Below are 19,495 nucleotides of genomic sequence, written 5' to 3'. Positions count from 1 at the left end.
ATTACTTTTGAATTCAGTCAGAATTTTCTAAAATATAATACTCCATTTCATTTCTTCCAATTATTCCAATCTGAGCTAATAAAGTGCTTAATTTCCATTGTCATACTTCAATCTTCTGTCAACAATAACCTCAGGTATTTGAAGCTACTCAGTTTCTTCAAGTCTTCACCCCTAACTCTCTGATCCTCTTCCTTAGGCTCAAACCGACAGTCTATAAATTGAGTCTTTGGCCCACTAACCTTCACAACCTTATTTTCTCGTGCTTTTCTCCAACTGGAAACTGAATATTTATAGTGAACATTGACTGCAATTGTTTTGAATATTATTCTACCACACTATTCAATAGAGTTGTTAAGTCATTTACAGGCATAGCTTCTAAGATTCCTCATTGTGATGTGTAATGCACACCAAATTTCCTACTAAATTTCCCTAAGCTCTCTCTAAAGAATCGACTTGACCTCCCAGATAGCTCTAACTTAAAGCATTATTCCACTAAAGCAAAATATTTTAGATGCATCAAGTTTGAAATGATAACAGTAAATGCTCAGCAGATCAGGCAGCACATTGTACTCAGAGAAACAAACTTAACATTTCAGGTGAATGAGCTTTCATGAAAACTGGACAAAGTTAAGAAGTGTACAATTTTTTAAACAAGCACAAACACAGAGAAAGGAAATGGGGGGAGAAAGAGAATTAAAAGGAATGTATGCCACAGGTTGGAAGGCAGAAATGACTAAGTAGCAAACTGGTTAGTGGTGCAAGACAAAGGGAAGTGGAAACAAGAAAGATAAAGAAGCAAAAAGGTCAGAAGACTGTATGTAAAATTCCGAATTATTGGCTGAATGTGCTGTCCAATGATATGACATTAGTTACAGATTGAAGTTATTGAAAGCAATGCTAAGTCCAAATGACTGTAAAGTGTTGAGCTGAAATACAAGACACTATTTGTCTATCTCCTGTTGAGCTTCACTAGAACAGAGCTGAAGGCAGTGTTTAGAATTGAAATGGCATAGGGAATTAAAAATACACAATATTGCTCAGCTGTATGCCTTTTGTTTAAGTACAGCAACCTCTGGATATCACGCTTCCCCCTTCCAAATTTACAGCTGTCTGCTCAGCAGTGGCATAACATCAACAGGGACAGGTGCTCACATTTAATGCCTTGAAATTAGTTTCTGTGCACAACTGCAAGTTTAGATTTACAGAAATAAGGCTTCTTAAAATATGGAGTCAATTAACTCAGGATGCAACCAATAGAAGTACACTTACTTATCCTTCTCCCATTAAGTGCATTCTAATAGTGTAAAAGCAAGAAGTCAATATATTTGAATCTCAAGCATGGAAGTGATTCTGACTATCATAACACGTGGTTGAGTACTAATGCACTGTATGATCAGGTAACAGCACCTAAATGAATCTAAGCTATATGTCTCCACAGCTCTACGCAAAAGGAAAAGACTAGATATTTTAAAATTTAACTTCTGTTTTAGTTTCTTTGAAAAGCATCCCTTACACTCTTGACTCAAATCAGCCATCTTAGCACTGGCTGCAGCTCGTCTAGCTGAGACAGGACAAGTCGGAGAGAGAGAGACAAATCCTTGTCCCATTCCTAAATGATTATTTTCACTTAGTATCTGAATTTAATAACAGTCAAAAATTTGTATAATCTAATGGTCACAATCATAATGATTCAATTCTAAAAACTGAAGCAGAAACACTCTAAAGCGTCATAATATTATAATAAAAATTTAAAATTATAGAATGTCAGGTCTGCCAAATACAATTTAAATTAATTCTTTACGATCGAGTGCAAACAAAGGGGAAAAAATCTGTACCTATAATATTCGTTGCTTTGCTGATTAGCAGACATTGCTATCTTTCAGACAAAGCAATTAATTGGTTTATTATGTATGAAAGCATCCATCATTGCCTGAACTATCAGCAGGGTCTTGATGCCATTTTCAGCACATCAAGACTGAGAAACATCTTGCCCTTTTAAGACTTTTTCTCATCTTTCACATGACTAATGTTATACAAATGTACTTAATGGAAGCTGCAACAGTGAACACAGTGCACATGCATCTCCATTCTGTTCTGTCTCTTCAAACTGAAAATGCAAAGCTGTAAACTTCCAACAGAGCCCTGCGGTGTGCTGATGAGCAGCAGACTCTAATTGCTAAAGACAATGGTAACCAACAGAGCAAATAGGGACTGGAAAGCGGAGCAAGCGAGCTGCTGTTATAGGTGATTTTTAAAAAGGTAATCATGAACCTTGGAATTGTTTCAGGACAGTTGATCTGGCCTTGTAGTGTAAACACAAGTGACAGCTTTTCATTTTCTAGCTGCCAAGGTTGTTATCCAATGCAGGATCTGAAGGAATAGTCTGAACCGACATTGTGAATAAAAAAATGAAAGAAAAGGAGCTAAGAGTTTACAAAGAAGGAAATCATCTGTAAAAGGAATCTGCTAATATATGGATTTCATATTTGGGAGGTGCAGAAAGGATAACAGATGGTATACCACTACACCCCTGTGCTTAGCCTCTATCTTCCGACTCTGTTATTGAATCTGCATTTCATGTTGAAGAAAGCTGATCGGCGAAGATGCTGTATGAAGGTATACTGCTATTTTGTAAGTAGGTTCGTTGTTATACAAATTGTTGTGTATTTTATAAAAGAAACTTGCAAGGATGTCATTCTTAGCACACCTTTTTGCTGTATAATGGTGTTTTTAACCAGCATGTTAGTATTTTAAAATATTTGCATTACCAGCCCTGCTTTGCCAATACACAGTAAACTCTTGCTATTTAATATCTTGCACTATTTTGTATTCTGACAAATAAGTAGAAGACACACAAGTGTACTGTCAACTGCTTGGAAAAGATTTTTGAGGCAAAATTAATTTAAGTCAAAAGGTATACATTTAGTGCAACACTGTTGCACATTTAAATTAATCTATAAAGTAACCATTATAACTAAGCATATTAGGTAATTAACAAAATTCTGTGCTTATTTGACCACCCCATTACAAAATAATTATCACAACTTTTCAAGTTATAAAACCTAGTTTAGTATGGAGAGCCTCTCTTAGAAGTACCTATTCTCTGTTATTACAACACAGCATGTTACAGTGTGGACATAAAAAGTCTAGAATATTTCAGGAGTGTCTTACTGTTCTTAAAATTTTACATGTAAGTGAAAAAAGCTTGTCTTCAGAAATAATCAGCCTATAAAAGTCAACGTTGCCATCCTTTTAAAACACAATAATACTTTTGTAAAACTGCAATTTGTTATTATTCATGATGGAAGGTAGAAGATTGGAATTGATTTATTATTGTCACATGTACCAAGATATAGTGGAATGTACTGTTTGAAAAGCAGTAGTTCTAGGTGAAACTGAAATGTGTGTTGCTGCATGCATATCAGTGAATAAAAAAAACAACAAAATATTCATAAACTACAAATTCAGCTTGGTTTATACAACTTTCCCTTTCCTTGCTGATTTTGCTTGAGTCTGTTCTAATAGTTAATGTGATTCTATTCTACTCCCTCAAAATTGCCCACTACAGTTCCACAGTCCTTCCTGTACCTTATCCTGAAATGAAATACCAAAATGCGCATATAAAATTGAGGGATATCAGAACTGCCCATTGCAGTGAGAGAGAAGAGTCAGATTTGCTTACTGTTTCTAAAAGTTCTTTAAAACAAATCATTGCATCAATGAATAAGATAATTTAAATTCAATGAACTTCAGAAAAGGAAACTGAACATTACTGCATTTTTGGCTCAATGAAAAACACTGACATACTGAAACTGGATATGGCTTAAAAAAAATTACAAAGCATATCTAATCAATAGCTCAGTGGCAAGTGTGCTGTGTGGACAGCATTGAGTTCCACATAACAGGAATACCTCTGCTTTTCTCTGCTCTGTGTTGCAACAACTGATCTTAACCACAGCAATGCTGAGAAAACACAAGGAAATGAAATTGGCCAGAGTAACCTCTTCCAGTTGACTGCAGTGAGCCATCTTTCAGACATGGAAATGTTCTATTTTCAAGTATGCTCCTGAAATTATTGTCCAGGTTTATGTATGGAGAATGATCAGTAATCTACACTTCCAGAAGGATGTGGACATGTACTGAACTACAACATAACCTAAGTCATTAGCTTCAAGAAGGAATGGAAAATAAAAGAGAAGGGGGAAGATGGAGAAATCTCAGGATTTTGGATATTTTAAAAGGATTAAAATCCTTCAATTGTCAAAGTAACAGGAAAGAAATCGTTACAGCAATGCAATAGCATAGAAAATAGAAAGATAATTTTCACACATTAGCATCATCATGTTGGGACTGATTCTTTTCCTGTGCAAGCTTTATGCAGCACTTGAATGATGCTGAATGCTTATAGCTGGTATTCTATAAAATATTTTCTTGCAAAACAATGCTAGTTGCTACCTTTCTCTCTCTCTCTCCCTAATGCTGCCAAAAGACCCACATCCAAATCACTCACTTTCCATATTTCAAAGAACCAATGAGATTCCTGTCCTTTGTATTCAAATCATTCCATTACCTTGCCTGTCTCTGTTACCCATGTTAGTCATTCATGTCTACATGGCAGCCCTGTGACATAAATTACTTTTCATTCCTTTTGCTACAATGCCCTTGCCCTTTGTAAACTCCTGAAGTGGACTGGGGAATCAAAGTCTATAGGTCTAGAATAATTTGTAATAGAGGGAAAATAAGAATAAATGTTTTCGTTGAGAAGACTGTTAAGATCTGAAACACCCTACCTGAAAGGGTGATGGAATCATATTCCATAGGTACTTTCAAAAGGCAACTAGAAATATATTTGGAATAGGATTAATTTGTATGGTTGTGGGAAAAAATCTTGGGGTGAGGTATTAAATTGGACAATTTTTCAAAAAGACCACTCAAGCATTATAGGCTGTGTAGTTTACTTTTTTGTGTTATAAGATTCTATCTGCCTTGATATCCAGACACTTTCAACAGCCTTCTCTTTGACCCTGCTCTTAGCTCCCAGAAAGTGTATTGAAACACTGTACAAAGAACACTGCAGAAATTCAAATCTTCCATATGGTTTTGCAGACAATTATTCTTTGTGAAGCATTAGAGACTACACGTAGTTTTATTTGTAGTTCTTCAAACTTTCATGCACCACAAATCACTGATATTTTAAAATAATCATAATTGGTGATGAACTACTCTAGTATCGACTCTTGCTGTGACCAAGAGACTATTCCATACATGGTGTCTGAGCACAGGCTGTACTTATACAGTTAAAATCTGTCAACCAGAAAGCAAATGCTTACCCAGGAAATAACAACATGCAGTAGTCACCCTAAAGACACGGTGCCACATATCCTGTAAATCTCTTCATTTATCATGCGCAGTGTGCATTTACTTAAGATCTAAAAGTCACATATAAAATCAAGGAATATCAGAACTGCCTAATTACATTTACAACTCAGTAGCCAGAGGTAAAGAACAAACATGGGATTTCAAGCTGAGTAGATTGATTGAGCAGGAACAGAATGATCACTGAGGAGAATTTGGAAGGAAAGCAAGCAAAGGGACAAGGAGAGAACCAATGATGCAGTAAGACTGATGTAAAAGATGTGCAAACTGGTCCTGCATTTTTTTAATGTAATAAATGAATGTCCCAACTTAGCAGTGAATTCTAAGCAATTGAGAAAATAGATTGGAAAAGAATTACGATACTAGCAAGTAGGATCAAAACACTACCGTTTGAGGCCAATATAACTTAATTATCTGAGCCACATTATGTATCATAATACATAAAGTACTCTTTATCTGTTATAATAAAACAAAGAACTGTGAATGCTGGAGGTTTGAAACAAAAACAAAAATTGCTGGAGAAACACAGTCTGGTGGCATCTGTGGGATGAAAGGAGTGTTAATGTTTTGAGTCCAGTGACACTTCATTACCTGTTGTTTATTTCTGCCTCAGATTTCCAGGAAAAGTTCCTTAAAATTGGTGAGTGCAGCTTAATCAAGGGTTATCAAGGATTGTCCTTTGACTGGTACCTGAAATCAAAGGCTGCTTGGCTGGCAGTACTTCAAGGCAAAAGATTGAATGGGACTACTTAAGGAGAGGCAGGGAGCTTTCCCATATGTCATGGCCAATATTCCTTCCTCAACCATCATTACCAAAGATAGACTGCCTGGTTATGCATTTATTTTTAAAAGGGACCTTGTGCATAAGCTCCTGTCACATTTACCAATCTAAACACAGAGATGGAGCTTTTTAGGTAATCCAGTGTTGTGAAACAATTTGGGACAACATGAGGATGTGATACACATTACATAAATGCAAATTCCTTTACACAAATTTTTTGCTTATTTGTATGATAGAATGTGTGTGATACTGTAATCAATTCCCATTGGCATCTGGAACAAAGCAAATTATAACAGATGATAGATTTGGCATGTTTTTGAGAAGTTTAATAATGTACAAAGTAATTAGCATGTTGTAAGTCAACTCTTTTGGCCTTTTGATCTTAAGTTAACAATTAATAACATTTTGCTAATGTTACAACCTTATAAACCATCAGTTTGCATAAGTTGCAAAGAACATAGACCATTTCTGGACTGAACATCATGTGTGGTTTTAGAATCTGTTTTAGAAGCGGCAGTTCCCTTTGCAGGTGGCACAGATGAAGAACATTAGCTTGAGATTGACTGCTATGTTTTCTCCTTCCTGGGCGCTCTCATTTTTGCCATATGGTCATTTCTTTTGTCCTCTGCTTTTTACACACCCTTCCTAACTGCTTCTCTCCATCCAATCTGTAGCAAGGATTTCCCTTCATTACCACCATTTCCAGTCAACTTGAATTTTCACTTGCAGACATCCTTCTAAAAGCGACGTGAGTGAACCAGCGTCTCATGCTGACAGCAGGCTTGATGTAACGTATGTTACTGAAATGTCTGCACACTGCCTTGTTAGGAGATCCCAATCTTCACCTGAGGTAGCAGAGGTGGAAGCAATTCAGCTGTTTTCCATGCCTCACAGTCTCATTACTGTAAAGGTAGATGCGCATTAGGACCTTGCAAGGTCATGACACAGCGCCCTCTGTGGGAATTGCTGAGGATTTTTGAACCTCCAGCACGTACTTTCCTTGCTCTGGAGCCATTTGTAACAGTCTCTGATTCCGAGTTAGCATTAGAATCAGAGAAGTGGGAGAATTTTGATGTCCTTAGCTGAACAGTCAGTCACGAAGTGTTAAAACTGAAACATTCTGGTTTATCTGGGTAACTACAGAACTGAATTTCTTAATTAATCAGCATGACCCATCAACAGCCCACCCCACAGACTATCCGCAACTCAACTCCAGTGCCTCAAACTAACTTTGCTGACCCAACTACCCCTCACAACCCCCAGGACTGCCATCGCAGCCATCGGGGTGTGGATCTGACGAGGGAGTCACGGAGGGAGTGGCCTTTACGGAATGCTGATAGGGGAGGGGAGGGAAATATATCCTTGGTGGTGGGGTCTGTTTAGAGGTGGCGGAAATGACGGCCCCCACCCTGCCCCCTGTAAAAACGCCATCCCATTCTCCCAATTCCTTCGTCTCCGCCGCATCTGCTCCCAGGAGGACCAGTTCCAAAAACGTACAACCCAGATGGCCTCCTTCTTCAAGGACCGCAATTTCCCCCCTGACGTGGTCGACGATGCCCTCCACCGCATCTCTTCCACTTCCTGCTCCTCCGCCCTTGAGCCCCGCCCCTCCAACCGCCACCAGGACAGAACCCCACTGGTCCTCACCTACCATCCCACCAATCTCCATGTACAGCGTATCATCCGCCATCATTTCCGCCACCTCCAAACGGACCCCACCACCAAGGATATATTTCCCTCCCCTCCCCTATCAGCATTCCGTAAAGACCACTCCCTCCGTGACTCCCTCGTCAGATCCACGCCCCCCACCAACCCAACCTCCACTCCCGGCACCTTCCCCTGCAACCGCAGGAGGTGCAAGACTTGCGCCCACACCTCCCCCCTCACCTCCCTCCAAGGCCCCAAAGGAAACTTCCATATCCGCCACAAATTCACCTGCACCTCCACACACATCATCTATTGCATCCTCTGCACTCGATGTGGCCTCCTCTATATTGGGGAGGCAGGCCGCCTACTTGCGGAGCATTTCAGAGAACACCTCTGGGACACCCGGACCAACCAACCCAACCACCCTGTGGCTCAACACTTCAACTCCCTCTCCCACTCCACCAAGGATATGCAGGTCTTTGGACTCCTCCATCGCCAGACCACAACAACACGATGGTTGGAGGAAGAGCGCCTCATCTTCCGCCTAGGAACCCTCCAACCACAAGGGATGAACTCGGATTTCACCAGTTTCCTCATTTCCCCTCCCCCACCTTGTCTCAGTCAAATCCATCGAACTCAGCACCGCCTTCCTAACCTGCAATCTTCTTCCTGACCTCTCCGCCCTCACCCCAGTCTGACCTATCACCCTCACCTTGACCTCTTTCCACCTATCGCATTTCCGACGCCCCTCCCCCAAGTCCCTCCTCCCTACCTTTTATCTTAGCCTGCTGGACACACTTTCCTCATTCCTAAAGAAGGGCTTATGCCCGAAACGTCGATTCTCCTGTTCCCTGGATGCTGCCTGACTTGCTGCGCTTTTCCAGCAACACATTTTCAGCGCTGATTAACTCCCTGCCCTAAGTCCTGATGAAACCAATGACCCCCAATCCCACCACTGGACTATGACAGATCTAATAATCACCCCCACCACCACCACCTGACTATGCTCCCAATCCAACTGACCCTCCCAACCCAAGCTTTTTACCCACCTGCCATCCTTCAAATACTCCTTATACATCATCCAAGAGCTGTATTCATTCATTCAACCAATCACTAATATCACACTGGACATTAAATTTACCTTATGGCATGTCCAGTCTGCCATCACATCCCCCATCATCTTATAGAGCTGCAACTGTTTTTTTAAGAGATCCAAAACATCAACTTCTCCACCTCCTGATGCTACCTGGCTCGCTGTGTTCTTCCAGCCTCCTACCTGTCTGTTTTGGATTCCAGCAACTGGATTACAGTTTTTTTGTCTCTAACCAAGTATTTCTAAAAAGCCATGCTCGCAAAACATGCCCAAAAATGCAGAACCGTGTCCGGGTTTCAGGAATGTTTGAGCAACAATCCAACAATAATTGCAGCTCTTCAGAAGATCCAGCCAATTAATAGCATTACATTGAAGGATAGTCTACCACACTGGCCATACGGTGTCACACACCTCACTTACAAGAGGGAGCAGTATCACAATATGATCAGTTTTACAATATATCTCAGACTCACTTAAAAAAAAAAGATAAATGGGTTTACAATTAGTACATACATGATCAATATTGTTTGAGTAATATCAGCATGACAAGAAATAATAAAAATATCATTTCTTCATGAAGTTAACTCTGCAAAGAGAGGTTACTTTAAATCCAACTAAGAAATTTTGATTACTTCAAATTTAACAAGTATGTATCTTGTGTTTTGCATATCATTTTCAAACATGCAGTATTTAATTGTATTTGGCTTGATTGCCTCTTTCAACCAAAAAAAACGATAAATAACAACAAATGGGAAGCAGGCTCACACTTCAATATTTTACCTCTTTCTTTTCCACATACTTTCAATTAACCAATCTGCCTTCTTTCTGACCAGGTATTTTCTGCCATTTCTATATCTCTGACCATGCCAACACTGAACTGCGATTCTGACTATAGATTCTACTGGTTGAAACTGTGACATTAATAGAAGAGTATTAATTAAAGACCATGGCTCATTTTGCTTTACCGGTTAATGATATCACTTGAGCAACTTAATGATAAAAAAGAATTTCTTCAACACCAATATGTGTTTAAGAAAAGTATCAGCATGTGATGACAAATAACAAATTTTTTTCATAAAGTTAATGAAATCAGCAAACACTGGAGTTTTTTTGTGCTTTACACTTGGAGCTACAGGAGGAATTTCCACTGTTGTTATCATGCTCTCCATTAATCAGATTTTCCTTTTCAAGTAAATGATCTACGTAACACTAACAGAGTCTCTCCCCAATCATCATTAACTACATGAATATACCTAGTTTCTTTATAAAAACCCTCATGCCACCCTTCTCCTTACCACCTTGGCGTTTTGTCACTGCATTCTCTAACCAAGACAGGATTTATATCTGGTATATTATGACTCATCTTCACTTGTTCTGGGGCTATTCAGTAAAGGAACAGAAAATTGTCTAGCCTGCATTGAGAGGAAATATGTGAATCACCACCTTGTCAAGTAGGGAATGCTTTTGTCTCGATCGTTTCACAAGCTACATGCTGTTTTGTGAAACACCAATTGATGGTGGGTCATATGGTGATAGCAGAGCACATGTGACACAGAAATATTTCCAAATCTTCTGACATAAATTGCCAACCACTGTCAACGAGCAAAATCTCCAGCAACATGAAAACCACAAATAATTAAACAGATATAAAAGAATAATATTAGCATATTTACATGTCTGTAATATTCAGGTGGTGTTAAAATTTAAATGGAATAAAATCCTTAGGAATACGAGAGAATATTTTTCACTGACTTAGGATGTGAAGAACCAGAAACCTTTGAGAAGCTCAACACTAACCAAGTCAACATAGTCTACTTGTCTGATACACCATTCACCATCTTAAACATTCATTTCCTCCAGCAGAAGCACATAGTAGCAGCAGCACATACTATAGTATATACAAGATGCAACTCGTCAAGGTATTTCCTTGACAATACCTTCAACTTGCAACTTCTACCACCCAGAAGAACAAAGACAACAAGTATAGCATTCCCTTCAAAGTCACCACTATCTTAGCATTTGGACCTAACTGCCTTCCTTCATTGTCAGAGTTAAAATTTGGACTCTCTCTCTCTCTCTCCAGCACCTCTCTGCATGAAACTTTACAACAAGGACTGTAATGGATCAATTAGGTGGCTCAATGGCAATTAGGGATGGACAACGAATACTGGTCTTTTCAGCAATGTCCTTACATCCCAGGAAAACATTGCTTTAACCTTACCATTACATGAGAGATGTTTGTAGCTAACTATACACAGTGCTTCAATCATTTAAACGTGTTAGGCAAAGTTCTGCTTTTATTCCATTTAAATTGTAACACCACCTGAATATTACAGACATGTAAATACGCTAAGTTATTCTTATATATCTGTTGACTTATTTTGATTTTTAGGACTAATTAATTCAAACTTTATTCTTTTATCTCTTTACTTCACCTTTTCATTCCATTTGATTCTTCCCTTTTGTTTTCCCTTCCTCATTTTGTTCAATCGCAAGTTTATTTTCTTGACAACCAGATACTCGTTGATATATCACAAGATAGTGGTGATGGATTAATCTTGTGATTTAGCTGACAAATAACCTGCAGAGGGCACCACTTAATCTCTGGAACAGTTGAGAATTGTAGGAAAACTCATGTAATCGCCATCATTGTAATTCTGGTCTCCTTCCTATCGGAAAGATGTTGTGAAACTTGAAAGGGTTCAGAAAAGATTTACAAGGATGTTGCTAGGGTTGGAGGAGTTGAGCTATAGGGAGAGGATGAACAGGCTGGGGCTGTTTACCCTGGAGTGTTGGAGGCTGAGGGGTGACCTTATAGAGGTTTATAAAATTATGAGGGGCATTGATACAGTAAATAAGCAAAGTCTTTTCCCTGGGGTCGGGGAGTCCAGAACTAGAGGGCATAGGTTTAGGGTGAGAGGGGAAAGATATAAAAGAGACTTAAGGGACAACTTTTTCATGCAGAGGGTGATAAGTGTATGGAAAGAGCTGCCATAGGAAGTGGTGGAGGCTGGTACAATTGCAACATTTAAAAGGCATTTGGATTGGTATATGAATAGGAAGGGTTTGGAGGGATATGGGCTGGTTGCTGGCAGGTGGGACTAGATTGGGTTGGGATATTTGGTCGGCATGGACGGGTCTGTTTCCATGCTGTACATCTCTATGACTTGGCATTGAAATCATCTAAGGCTATCAGCAAGGTGGTGATGTAGTATAGTAGGAAATGGAAACATCAGTAGAACTTCTGGAGATCCATGCTTAACTATACATGTTATTGTTGTCCAGGTTAGCCTACAATCATGGGAAGAGCTGATACATTTCTTCTATAAAAGATATCTTTAATTAAATGAGGTTGCCTAAACATTTTATCAAACTCATATATTTACAGTCTCCATTTTACAGAGATAGCTGCTCGTAGCTGGAGCAGCAAATGGAGCTCATCAATTGGTCTTATTACCTGAAATCGATACTAAGGGCCAGAGGAAATCAGATGGAAGTCCTGCTGCAAAGTGCTTATTAGAAGACTGAAATATGACCTCATACATTGTTTGGCCATAAAGAATTTAGATGCAAAAGTGAAACATGAACAAAACAGCAACAGGCTTCTGTCACAGTCAGAATGTATCTGTTCCCTTTTACTGCTCAGATATACAAGATATATCTTTGCCCTTCAGAGTGAGTACCAATTCAATAAGTCCAGCAAAAAGCTTTTTGAGAGTTTATTTATTATCAAACATTTACCCCAGATTTAACCCAATGTTTCACTCAACTGTCTTCACACCCACAAAGATTAAAGATGTTGGTAAAACATGGTTACAGCTTTTAGTTATCAGAGGCCTGTAGTTTCTTAGATGGAGTTAATGCTTTACTGTTGAAGTGAATATCTGGTAAAGAGGATTCTTAGTAGGTTTGGAGGTTTCTTTTAGTCGAATTTCTGATAGATTGGTTCTCAGATGAACTCAAAATTGGAACAATTGGACAGAATCTTTCTCCTTGTTCCCCAGTTTCAAGATTTGGTGTTTTTTTTGGATGACTTGCAGCTATTTTGTTGGCTCTCAGTGGACCTCTGTTTGCAAACTAGCAACTAGCTGACTCAAAAGCAGATGACAAGGTGATTCCTTCATTGTGTGCCAAATTCAAAGACCTTAATCCAAATGAAAAACTGGCACATATGTTTATTCCAATCATCATGTGTTGTCTGACACATTGAGCCACGGGGGGTGATGCACCATCATAATACAGTAGAAGGCTGACAGGATCCCTTCGCATTCACCTTACACAGATTGCATTCTGGTATTTACTTTTGACTAAGGTGAAAACAGAGCAACAAGCCAGCTGGAACTCTAGTCATTTTGAGCTGAGTCATTCTCAAACAGAAGGATATATCTATTCCTCAGATGGTGATGGATGTGCATACATTGCTGAGCATTCGCTTGAGAATTAGGAATGTTTGAAACTCAAAGTGCCACAGGAAGTGGCCATTTTAATAGCCTTTGTCTAATTTTATAAGTATTTAACTGAAACTCCATAATATAGTATGACATGACCTGCTCAGCAGAGTGCAAAATCATGTGTCAGCATTCCTAACAGCTGGTAGTCTTAAACCTTGACACAGACAAGTGAAACTATTTCAGAAAATCCTTGCCCAACTTCCATAAGACAAGCTAGAAAATGTCATGGCATCTAAGAGAACACTGTGGATCAAAACTAAACACAATACTCCTAATGCCAAAGCATCTGATCCTTATTTGCTTAAATATTGTGCTCATAGTTTTGAACTTTATGCTCTTCGCAAGATTTCCAGAAGTCTTATTTACTTTTCCTGTAGCTATCTTGCATTGCTGCTGAACATTTAATAACTGGCTGACACCTACCCCAAGACCTTTCCCCCAACTAAAGGGCACCCATTCGTTGAGTAAATTACTTGACTGAATGTAAATGGAATTTCTTTCTCATGAAGTGACATACATCATTTGTCGTTAACTTTAACTTAATTACATTAGCTGACAATCTAATAGTCTCCTTCTTGTCAATCTATGCATATAGTGTTACATCTACATCTGAATACTTAATTATAGTAATCATGAATGAAAAAATTCCAAATGCTTGAAATGTGAAATGAAAATAGAAAATGCTGCAGCACTTCTATTAGCATCTGAAAAGAGAGAATAAGATCTTGACATTTTTTTTTTGACATAAATACACAAGGATTTTGAATAAAAGGGTGGGATATAGAATGGAAACAATCAATCAATATGCCTATGGCAGAGGAAGATTTTCTGGCTTGAATAACCTGGAAACTGCTCAGTCTACAGTGGAATAAAGAAAATGTATGAAAAGACACAGAGTTACAAATGCCCAAGGTTGAGAAGATTTATTAAACTATAAAATGAAACAAATAACTTCAGCTATTTTCTTTGGCCAGTATTAGTTACAGTCAGAATGTTGGCCAAGACACTGAATGAATGCTTGCCTCTTCTTCAAATAGTACAATCAATTCTTGAAGATAAACCAGATTCACCACATGGGAAAGCAGGGACTGTAACACAGGCAGCTGAATGGATGGTTTCAATCTTAGTAACAAAGAGCCCATGAGCTCCTCCCTCAATGTGTAGGTGAGAGTGCAGTAAACAAAAGAAAGTTCTTTTTAATCAGATGATTGGTAGTGCAATAAAAAAAGTCAAAAAGTCTGGCGCTGGAAAAAGCACAGCAGGTCAGCCACCATCTGAGGAGCAGGGGGGTCGACATTTCGGGCATAAGGCCTTCATCAGGTATGTGGAAGGGGAAGGGGCTGAGAGATAAATGGGGGGATGGGGGGGGGGGGGGGGGGGGTCTGTGGAGGAAGGTAGGTGGGTGGCAATAGGTGAATGCAGGTAAGAGGTGATTGTGATAGGTCAGTGGGGAGGGTGGAGCGGAAAGTTGGGAAGGAAGATGGACAGGTAGGTCAGGTCAAGAGGGCGGTGCCAACTTGGAGGGTTGGATCTGGGATCTGGTGGGGGGAGGGGAGATTTAGAAACTGGTGAAGTCAATGTTGATGCCGTGTGGTTGTAAGGTCCTGAGGTGGAAGATGAGGTGTTCTTTAATCAACAATGCCCTCCATCGCATCTTCTTCACTTCCGGCACCTCCACCCTCGAACTCCATCCGCTCTAACCGCAATAAGGATAGAACCCCCCTGGTCCTCACTTTCCACCCCAGAAATCTCCAGGATACAGCGTGTTATCCTCTGCCATTTTCACCATCCCCAGCCCAGTGCAATAAAGAAGCCAAGGATTATTAGCATGATCATTCCGGAGTAACGTGCAGGGAAGTGTACTTGACGCAGTCAAACCAGATATAGTAAAGAATGGTTAAATGTGTTTATGTAACAGATATGTTAACATTCCTTAGATTTGAGTAAGCACTGATTCAACTAATGAATCTTTCACTTCTAATATTGTGCACTAAAAAGACAGATTTCAGACTACATTTCAAATTAATCTCAAAAAAATATTCTATTTAAAGTTTAAAACTTTTTATGCATCATTTTGCAAACTTGAAGAACAATGATGTCCTACCTGCAGAACTCAGCAGCACATTGAAATCTGTACCTCGCAAAGATTCACTACTATCATCGAGTTCCTTTTCTTCAGTTTTGTACCTGTCCCAATTTGAAACTATTTGTCTTCTAGAAAATTCATTCGGTTGATCATAATCTTCTTTTATGCCCACAGCACCTTCATCCTTTCAAATAAAAGAAATAAATTTTGTGATATATAATCCTTACAGTGTTAACAGACTCACCAAAGACTTATGTTACAACAACTTTGACAAAGCAAAAGTATGCTTATGAAGTAAGTGTAATCTTGTGCAACTTCGTAATCTATGCTCAATACTACAATGGAACCACATGGGCTATTTCACGAGGAGGTTGAATAGTTCATCCACTTCACCAACACCTTCCACCCCGACCTCAAATTCACCTGGACAGTCTCAGATTCCTCCCTCCCCTTCCTCGACCTTTCTATTTCTATCTCAGGCGAATCCCATTCTCCCAATTCCTTCGTCTCCGCCGCATCTGCTCCCAGGAGGACCAGTTCCAAAAACGTACAACCCAGATGGCCTCCTTCTTCAAGGACCGCAATTTCCCCCCCGACGTGGTCGACGATGCCCTCCACCGCATCTCTTCCACTTCCCGCTCCTCCGCCCTTGAGCCCCGCCCCTCCAACCGCCACCAGGACAGAACCCCACTGGTCCTCACCTACCACCCCACCAATCTCCATGTACAGCGCATCATCCGCCATCATTTCCGCCACCTCCAAACGGACCCCACCACCAAGGATATATTTCCCTCCCCTCCCCTATCGGCATTCCGTAAAGACCACTCCCTCCGTGACTCCCTCGTCAGATCCACACCCCCCACCAACCCAACCTCCACTCCCGGTAACTTCCCCTGCAACCGCAGGAGGTGCAAGACTTGTGTCCACACCTCCCCCCTCACCTCCCTCCAAGGCCCCAAAGGAAACTTCCATATCTGCCACAGATTCACCTGCACCTCCACACACATCATCTATTGCATCCCTTGCACCAGATGTGGCCTCCTCTATATTGGGGAGACAGGCCGCCTACTTGCGGACACCCGGACCAACCAACCCAACCACCCTGTGGCTCAACACTTCAACTCCCTCTCCCACTCCACCAAGGATATGCAGGTCTTTGGACTCCTCCATCGCCAGACCACAACAACACGATGGTTGGAGGAAGAGCGCCTCATCTTCCGCCTAGGAACCCTCCAACCACAAGGGATGAACTCGGATTTCACCAGGATTTCCCCTCCCCCCACCTTGTCTCAGTCAAATCCATCGAACTCAGCACCGCCTTCCTAACCTGCAATCTTCTTCCTGACCTCTCCGCCCCAACCCCAGTCTGACCTATCACCCTCACCTTGACCTCTTTCCACCTATCGCATTTCCGACACCCCTCCCCCAAGTCTCTCCTCCCTACCTTTTATCTTAGCCTGCTGGACAAACTTTCCTCATTCCTGAAGAAGGGCTTATGCCCGAAACGTCGATTCTCCTGTTCCCTGGATGCTGCCTGACCTGCTGCGCTTTTCCAGCAACACATTTTCAGCTCTGATCTTCAGCATCTGCAGACCTCACTTTCTCCTCAAATATTTCAGTCCCTTACAGACAAAGTGACACCATTGTTATCATTAGGAGAAAGTGAGGACTGCAGGTGCTGGAGATCAGGAACGATGAAGGGCTTATGCCTGAAACGTTGATTCTCCTGCTTCTCGGATGCTACCTGACCTGCTGCGCTTTTCCAACACCACACTCTCAACACTATTGTTCTCATTGCCTACTGTGAATAAATTAGAAAGAATTCGTTTGTAAACTCTGACCGTGAATTCTTATCTAACACATATCCAACATACAGCCATCCACAAGCTTCAAATAGTAGCCCTTGCAGAATGAAGGATCGGAAATATAGCTGTGATTCACAAAATTTCATGATGTTCATTTTAAACTTCACAATCTAAGGTATTTGGCATCTGTACAGTTCTGAAACCACTAGACATGTACAATTTGATTGGTCGGATAATTAGGTAAAACTTCAAAACAGTTGTTACACCACATATGGAGAACCTAGAAATATAAATAATGTGCCTTTCATAACCTGCTATTTGTGCTTCTGTAATTTTTTTTCAAAAATTCAGATTAGGTTTGCTTGGACTATGTAACTGTCAGGATGGTATTCTGCCTGTCTAAAGAGATCAGGAATGAATGTTGACAACATTTACAATTTCCAGAGCTCAGTCAATGATAAAAAGGGTTCACTGTACACCCTTTGGCTAGCAATTTCATACAAAATGTCCAGTTTCAAAAATCACTGACTTCTTAATGGAAACAGCTCTAAATGAAGTGCATAGAGAAAAAGATAAAATTGTAACAATGAGATTAAATTATAAATCATGATTTGACGTTCAACACACTGCACACCAAACATTCTCCCAGAAGGTAATTAGCACTTGTGAGCTATCATGTAGATTATAATACCTTGATTTTCCAAATACAAAAGTAACCACATGCAGTTTGTATGTAAAAAATGAGTTGAAGATGTGAAATTACAAGGCTTTTTAGGTCCAAATGTCATTGGGCTGACTTTTACATGGGCCTTAAATAAAGATCAAAATTGTATGTAATACTTTAGGAATAAAAATAAAAAGTTCTGGAAACATTCAGGTTTGTTGCTCTCTCCATAGATGTCACCATCTTTTCAAGTCGAATGTGACTCTGCTTGAGTTCTCTGAAGAAATCATATTTGACTCAAAACCTTAACTCTACTGTCTTTGCAGCTGCTACCTGACTAATATTTCCAGCACATCTGTTATTATTTCAGTTATCCAGCATCCAGAGTATGTTGCTTTTATTACAGTTTCCAGGTGAAGTCTCACTTATATTATATAGTTGTGATGTGGAGGTGCCAGTGTTGGACTTGGGGTGGACAAAGTTAAAAATCACACAACACCAGGTTATAGTCCTAGCTAGCTTCCTGACAAAGGAGCAGTGCTCCAAAAGCTTGTACCTCCAAGTAAAACTATTGGACTATAACCTGGAGTTATATGATTTTTAACATTGTATAGTTGTAGCAAGACAGCTGTACTTTTATATTTCATTTCCCTTGCAATAAGGGCCAACATTTCAACTGTCTTCCTAATTATTTGCTGTTCAATATCGTTTATCATGTACAAGGCCATTCCGATCCCTCTGGTCTAATTTCTAAGTCAAAATTTTGGTCTCTTGCACAAACATAATTTTAATCATTCTTTCCTTTTCAACCATGCTTTCAAGCTGCTTGATTCCTATCTCTTTTTGCTTCATCTCTCTCTACCGCTTTTCTCCATCAAGATGCCCCTTAAAACCTACCTCTTCAACCAACTCTATCTAACATAATGTCTTATATGAATTAGTATCATTGCTAACGAGATAAAATTAGCACATTGAAAACTCATCGTCAATAGTGATGACCACTCAAATAAGACAAATAATCATAATGCATAGCACAGTTAGAAATAATCATCATTTGAAAAGGAATTCAATAACAATAGGATTGCACAATTATAAACATTTCAGGACAGCAATAATCACAACACATAGAAAGATGCAGATCCCCTTAACTCTCATAACAAAAATGAAAGACCTCTGCATTCTGTATGCAGTCTGAACATTATCAGATTGAAAAAATAATTAACTATTTGAGTTTTATACAGGAGGAAATCTGTCTCATGGTCTATTTATTCCATATTTGTGGAAGTGCATTTTCTTAATTCATTCACAGATATTTACTTTAGTGTATTTGTGACAAGTTATCATTTGTTTTGTTTCATTAGTGTGTGTGTGTGTGTGTGGGGGGGGGGATAGATTGGGACTTTTGTATTTCATGACAGGCGCTACATAAATACAAACGGTTGTTGCTCCGCACCAGTAACCTGAGCTCAGAGACCCCCCGCCGTCCGGGGAAACCTGGTTACCCGAGGCCGAGGCCGAGGCCTAGCTCCCTCCCCTGAGGCCTGTACCTGCTCCTCCTGCTGCCGCGGGAGCTCTCCGTCTCGGACCCGACT

General features: G+C 40.0%; 2 protein-coding genes across 4 annotated transcripts in view; one reads left to right on the top strand and one right to left on the bottom strand.

Annotated features, from left to right (window-relative positions):
• aven (apoptosis and caspase activation inhibitor) overlaps positions 1-19,495 on the bottom strand; it is a 91,786-nt gene that overhangs the window by 72,058 nt on the left and 233 nt on the right. Inside the window, exons 1-2 of the mRNA XM_087990013.1 lie at positions 19,451-19,495; positions 15,453-15,618 (exon numbers count right to left, since the gene is read on the bottom strand). The exon at positions 19,451-19,495 is cut by the window's right edge and continues 233 nt beyond it. Of these exons, the coding sequence (XP_087846139.1) occupies positions 15,453-15,618; positions 19,451-19,495 (211 nt within the window). The remainder of the gene's footprint in view (positions 1-15,452; positions 15,619-19,450) is intronic.
• Positions 2,169-19,495, top strand: part of LOC122553726 (muscarinic acetylcholine receptor M5) — a 179,196-nt gene continuing 161,869 nt past the window's right edge. For 2 of the 3 annotated variants that reach the window (XR_015757939.1, XM_043697982.2), the window contains exon 1: positions 2,525-2,631. The gene's annotated coding sequence lies outside the window, so the exon portion shown is untranslated. Of the gene's footprint in view, positions 2,632-19,495 lie in introns of all 3 variants that reach the window. The other variant, XM_043697983.2, reaches the window with a different exon arrangement.

This window comes from Chiloscyllium plagiosum, unplaced genomic scaffold (genome assembly GCF_037043375.1).
Source record: "Chiloscyllium plagiosum isolate Xiang-an unplaced genomic scaffold, Cpla_swu_hap1 HiC_scaffold_8, whole genome shotgun sequence".
NCBI lineage: Eukaryota > Metazoa > Chordata > Chondrichthyes > Orectolobiformes > Hemiscylliidae > Chiloscyllium > Chiloscyllium plagiosum.
This window is presented reverse-complemented; position numbering and strand designations above follow the sequence as displayed.